Consider the following 6,755-nt stretch of genomic DNA (forward strand, 5'->3'; position numbering starts at 1 on the left):
GCCACCTCCAGTGTATGGGGCTGGCGCCCTACTCCTTTGAGCTACAAGTGCCGCCCCATTTTCTTTAATAATGTGTATAATTTTTTTTTTTACTCCTATTATTGCCTAAACAAACACACATTAAATTCAATTTGGGGGTTGGGGGAGACAGGGTCTTGCATTGTTGTCCACGCTGGAGGCCCGTTGTGTCATCACAGCTCACTGTAACTCTAAAAGTCCTGGGATCAAGTCTACCTAGTTACTAGAACTGCAGGTGTGTGCCACCACAAGGACTGGCCAATTTTTCTATTTTTTAATGAAGTGGGATCTCAGTCTTGCTTAGGCTGGTCTCAACCTCATGACTTCAAATAATCCCACCACCTTAACCTCCCAGAGCGCTAGGATTATAGGTGTGAGCCACTGCATCAAGCCAAATTGAAAATATTTCTGATAATTGCTACTCCTACATTTTTGTTAAGCCCATGAATCTTTGTCCAAGAAATTCTGCAACAGCTAGGAGATAAAAAAGTAAAATGTGGTGTATAGGTGATACTGTGCATGTAATACCGTAGGGTGAGAAGTGAAGGTTGGTAGCTAAAGAAAACAGTTTGGGAATAGCAGAACTAACTGTACTGTGCTAGTCAGAGGACCATGACTTGTGCATTTGCCTTTATGTTTCACATCAGAAGGTCAGCGTATTTGTAAAACAATTCCTGCCTCACATGTGTGATAGATACGGGTCATCTCTTGCAAGAGTATTCAGAATTGCTTCAACTGCTATCCCCAAGAATAAATATATTTTATGGCATGGCACAGACATGCCCACTCATTCCAAAAATAAAAGTTTCACTAAACAGAACTTACTCTTTCTATAAGTGATGCGCCTTGATATTTTATCTTCTTTTAAAAAAATGTTGGTTGCAAAGTTTTTTTTTTTTCTGTTTTTTTTTTTTTAAGATAGAGTCTCACCCTGGGTATAGCACCGTGGCATCATAGCTCACACAGCAACCTCAAACTCTTTGGCTCAAGTGATCCTCTTGCTTCCACCTCCCGAGTAGCTGGGACTACAGGCGCCTGCTACAATGCTCTGCTAATTTTTCTGTTTTCAATAGAAACGAGGTCTTGTTCCTGCTCAAGCTGGTTTTGAACTCCAGAGTTCAAGCAATCCACCCGCCTTAGTCTCCCAGAGTGTTAGGATTACAGGCATGAGTCACTGCACCTGACTGGTTGCAAAAGTAAAGTGATTTTTCGGAGACATAAATCCAGGTTAGGTTGAATAACACTGTCCTCCTGTTAGGGGGACTCCTTATGTACCATTTATCTTTATAATTCTCTGGCTTACCAAAGCCACCCTGGGTACAGAAAAGTCTTACACAAGAAAGATGATATAGAGTCCAAACCAGAAAATCCCACCTGGTCTGTCCATGTAGAAATGTAATGTACTTTGTTTTAACAATTAACAAACTGTATCAGGCTCGGTGCCCATAACACAGTGGTTACGGCACCAGCCACATTCACCAAGAATGGCAGGTTCGAACCCAGCCTGGGCCACCTAAGCAACAGTGACAACTACAACAAAAAAATAGCTGGGCATAGTGGCGGGTGCCTATAGTCCCAGCTACTTGGGAGGCTGAGCAAGAGAATTGTTTAAGCCCAAGAGTTTGACATTGCTGTGATCTGTGACAGTACAGCACTCTACTGAGGGTGACATAGTGAGACTCTGTATCAAAAAAAAAAACTATATTTAATAATATAAAATTTGTCATTAAATCTTAACATATCTGTCAGTACAGTTTGATGATGTGGGAACAAGAAAAATGTAGTAGAATTTTTATTTAGTTGGGAAGTTGAATGATATAACTATGATAATAATGACCATAATTAGCAGTTCTAATTCACTGGGTATTTATGTAGTGCCAAGGACTTTATCATTCTTAACTACGTTTGGTTCTCCCAGCTATCCAAAAAGGTAGATTTATATATTGCATATGAGAAAACCATGCCTTAACCATGCATTTAAATGTCTGGCACACCCTCCGTGCTCATCTTCACTATGCAAAATCCAGTACAAGCATTGGAGGCAACAGGTCCTGAATCATGTCACTGTCACATCTGAATTATATGACTCTGAGCCTCAATTTCCTCCATACAAAAGAAAGAAAACATGCATTTCATGCAGCCATGGTGAGGAGTAAGGAAAGAATTTAATGCACAGTTAATAACAATACTTAGTAATAGTAATACACAGGGCTGTAAATAACGGAGAGGACATGACTTAAAGAGGCTGTGAAGTCATCCCTCTTGTCAATAGCTAGCCCCAAACCAAAGCGTTAATGATTTCTTCATAGCATCGCCATAGGAAGAATGATCAAACTTTTCTTTCTTTTTCTTTTGTTTTTGTTTTGTTTTCTTTTTTGGGTCAAACTGTAGGGTAAGAAATGGTGCATCAGTTTTCGTTTACATTTATCCTATCATGTTATAAATTTTAATTTTTAATTGTTTCAATTGAGAAATAATAATTGTACATATTTATGGGGTAGATAGTGATGTATTGATACATAGGGGTCTATGAGGGTAAACCATCCTCTCAAACATTATGCTGTCAGGAACATTCAGGATCCTCTTAGCTATTTGGAAGGCTCTAATACATTATTGTTAACTATAATTATTCTACAGGACTAGTAGAATTTTTAATTGATTAATTTTTATAGATTTGTCTGATCCATAGAAAATGTCCCTTAGAATATTTTTGATTTAAGGGTAATTATTTCCGATGTTTTTGGTATCCACCTGCCCCAAAGGCACTGGATGGACCTACTGACTGGGGTCAATTCCCAGGGCTTCATTTCATTTAGTGCTTAGTTAGATCACAGCTCACTTTCAATTAATGTTTACCATTTGAAGTTTAGTAATTTCTTCAGTGCTATTAAAATTTGAACAATGATGTAGACTGTTGCCTCTGAATCAACTGTCAACTCCATGTCACAGAATCCTTTGTATATATTCTATAAGAAACTCAATTTGTACTGAAGATACTTAAAATATATTTCTCAAAAGGCAAAATTACAGAGCATTTCTTTTTTCTTTTACAATACTTATTTGTAATAAAAGTTATGGTTTTGACAAGAAGTATCTCTCGCTTTTCAGAACAACTCTTGGAATTTATGCACCAGCTGCCTGCTTTTGCCAATATGACGATGTCAGTGAGACGAGAGCTCTGTGCTGTGATGGTGTTTGCCGTGGTGGAGAGAGCAGGGACCATAGTGTTGAATGACGGGGAAGAGGTTAGTAAATATTTTTACCACTTGAAAAGTTTGCTGTTCAAGGATCTCTCAATACAGCAATTGAACAATAACCAATTTCTTTTAAAACCTCAACAACAGTAAGTTTAAATAAATCAAGAACTATAATATACTTATGTCACAGAATTCCAAATCCATTAATTTTATTTTTCATGCTTGGTGTATTTAATACAATACTGATAGAAATTTTTTGGTTTATTAACTTTTCAGTTTTTGCAGCTTAAAGGTTCATAAATACAGTACCTCTTGTTAGACAAAATGATATTCTTCTTGAGGCAGTCATGATCATTTTATCTTGTTTACCATGTATTTTGGGGGACAGAAGAAATTATTTTCTGTCACTTTAGAGATGGATATCCAAAGTCAAATTCAAAGGGTAGAATATATAATCTGTGCTAGGCATATGAAAATATGTAGGTATTAGGCTGTGTTTTATTCTTTGTTTTGTGAACCTGTTAAAAAATTGTACTAGTTATTATATTTGTTCCATCTTTAAAATGGAAGATATATATATATTTTGGGATTTTCATCTGTATGATTGTAATGTTATTTTCTGCTTTGCTTTGCCTTTTTGTTTTCTGATTAGCTGGACTCCTGGTCAGTGATTCTCAATGGTTCTGTGGAAGTGACTTATCCAGATGGAAAAGCAGAAATATTATGTATGGGAAATAGCTTTGGTGTCTCTCCTACCATGGACAAGGAATACATGAAAGGAGTAATGAGGACAAAGGTGGATGACTGCCAGGTATAAAATATCATTAAAAACATATGTTTTATTCTTAATAAAGAACACTTACATGCAGTTGTGATGAGATTTTTCTGCTTATATAAATATGGAGATAAAATTTTAATGTAGAACTATTACTTTTGTCATGCCTCAGGAAATTAAAAATTAGTCTCCAATTAAGTCATTGAAACGCTACAGAATTATGTGTCCTATTTTTTTTTAAAGGGGTTCTATAAATGTAGTATTTAAAAGTTGTCATCTGGCCAGGCGCTGTAGCTCATGCCTGTACAGCATTATGGCAGGCCAAGGCAGGTGGATTGCTAGTGCTTAGGAGTTCAAGACTAGCCTGAGCAAGAATAAGACCCTGTCTCTACTAAACATAGAAAAATGAGTTGGACATTACTCTAGAAGTGAGAACAATGTAACCTAGAAATTGTACCCTCATATTAATTTGAAAAAATAACAAATTCTCAAAAAAAAAAAAAAAGAGTTGGGCATGGTGGTACATGCCTGTAGTCGTCAGGTACTCAGGAAGCTGAGGCCGGAAGATCGTTTGAACCCAGGAGTCTGAGGTTGCTATAGGCTAGGCTGATGCCGCAGCATGCTACCCAGGATGACAGAGTGAGACTCAGTCTCAAAAAAATAAAAAGTAACAATAAGTAAAAATGAAAATTGCCATCAATAATAATCACTAAAAATATGGAAGTAAAATGTACACTATGAAAAGAAAATTTAAGTACATTAATAAAAATGATATGGTACAGTTATGCAGTATTTTTATTTAAATACCTATAAAAAACTGATTTTAGAAGAGTCATGGAAATTAATCATAGTATGAATCAGTGGGAAAACTTGCTAGTCAGTGGCTCAGCGCCAGTCACTCAGTGGTTAGGGTGCTGGCCACATGCACCAGGGCTGGTGGGTTCAAACCCAGCCCGGGCCTGCTAAACAATAGTGACAACAACAACAAAAATAATAGCCGAGCATTATTGTGGATGACTATAGTCTCAGCTTCTTGGGAAGGTAAGGCAAGAGAATCTCTTAAGCCCAAGAGTTTGAGGTTGCTGTGAGCTGTGATGTCATAGCACTCTACTGAGGGAAACATAATGAGACCCTGTCTCAAAAAAAAAAAAAACAAACTTGCTAGTCAAATAATTGCTAATGAAAATACTTGATAAAAAATAAAAATAGTTGGACCGCACCTGTGGCTCAAAGGAGTAGGGCGCTGGCCCCATAGACTGGAGGTGGTTGGTTCAAACCTGGCCCCAGCCAAAAACTGCCCTCTAAAATAAAATAATAAAATAAAAATAGTATTGCTATTATAATAATCATTATTTAACAGCATTTAATAAATTTTGTGAAATTTAAGTAGATATAACTGGTAACCTCTGTAGTATTGAGAAAATTAAGATTGTAATTAAGATTGTTATTGAATGTTTATAATTTGTCTTGTTTTACTAAAAAATTTTAACTTTGAAAGACAAATGTTTTAAGTAACCAAAAATTTAAGTTAGAGGGATTAATGTTAAGCGCTCATTGTATTTATTTGTGTGCATTTTAAAAGACATCTGAATGTGATTTATTCTAAAAGAACAAAATTGAATTTCTGTAGTGTCAGATCAATGTAAATATTATCACCCATTTAAATATGTATTACAGGCATTTAATGTACTAAAAGAAAAACTGACCATTGCTATACATAAAATAATGTTACCTAGAGAATCTAAATACTTTTATCAGATAATTTGTTTGGTGAGCAAAGAACAAAAAAGCTGTGAATTCAATGTTTTAAAGATGTAGTTCTAGAATAGTATTCTAAGTATAGTCAACTCTCAATTATTTGATGTAACAGAGGAAAACAAAGTAGTAGGTAAATTTGGAAATGTCTTTGTGGCCTGGGAATGTGCATTTAAAGAGGTTTATATGGTATTTTAGCTCTGGAACGGTACTCCAAAAAATAACAAAACCAGAGTCAAACCAGGTTAGAAAATTGTTAGAGATCCCTGAGCCCTAAAGGTCTGTTGAGATCACAACAGCATTGGGGTCAGATTTCTGTCCTTAAAGGGCAAGTGAAAGTTATTTCCTTCTTGAGAAGTTAGCTATTTGATACCCCTTAGTTGGTTAAATCCTTTTGTTAGAAATTTTGTAATTATGAGATAAATGATGTCAGAGGCAGAGAAATGCTTTAGAATAATTGATAAAAATGTTATCTGACTGAGTATTGCTGAGTGCCTACGTCATGTACCAGGTAACAGTATTAAGTATTTATGTGAGAGCTCTGGGAAAAAAGGGAGGTGGGGTGAAGTTAGGGAAGAGAGTCTAGTCTGTTCACAGAATGAGGAATTGGTAGGAAGCCTGGTCAGCAAGACTGAGTTCAATTCAAAAGAAAACTAAGTAGCTATAGAATTCTTGTAGCTCCCAATGTTGCAGAGGGAATGGCATGAAAAAAAAAATGGCAAAAATGTCTGTCTGGACTTCTGGGGAACTGAAACCTGCATCCCTGCCTCAGTCAGGCCAGTGGTCCGGAAGGGCGGGAATGTCTCTTTTTCTTTATGCCTTAGGAAATCATTGAAGGGAATCCTCTGGGTGAAGGTCACAAGATTCTCTAGGCCCAAAATGGGAGTATGCGCTCAGAAGCTTTATTTTTATTTTTTATTTTTTTTTGAGATAGAGCCTCAAGCTGTCCCTCTGGGTAGAGTGCTGTGGCATCACAGCTCACAGCAACCTCCAGCTCCTGGGCTCATGCG

The 6,755-nt window shown here is 36.6% G+C and overlaps 1 protein-coding gene across 14 annotated transcripts in view; it reads left to right on the forward strand.

The window, feature by feature from the left end:
• The window catches only part of RAPGEF2 (Rap guanine nucleotide exchange factor 2), a 291,756-nt gene that overhangs the window by 246,239 nt on the left and 38,762 nt on the right, over positions 1 to 6,755 (forward strand). For all 14 annotated transcript variants that reach the window (XM_023516027.1, XM_023516031.1, XM_023516029.1 and 11 more), the window contains 2 exons: positions 3,127 to 3,263; positions 3,868 to 4,026. In XM_023516027.1, coding sequence (XP_023371795.1) covers positions 3,127 to 3,263; positions 3,868 to 4,026 — 296 coding nt within the window. The remainder of the gene's footprint in view (positions 1 to 3,126; positions 3,264 to 3,867; positions 4,027 to 6,755) is intronic.

This window comes from Otolemur garnettii, unplaced genomic scaffold, assembly GCF_000181295.1.
Source record: "Otolemur garnettii isolate 467f Iridium unplaced genomic scaffold, OtoGar3 scaffold00085, whole genome shotgun sequence".
NCBI classification, from domain to species: domain Eukaryota; kingdom Metazoa; phylum Chordata; class Mammalia; order Primates; family Galagidae; genus Otolemur; species Otolemur garnettii.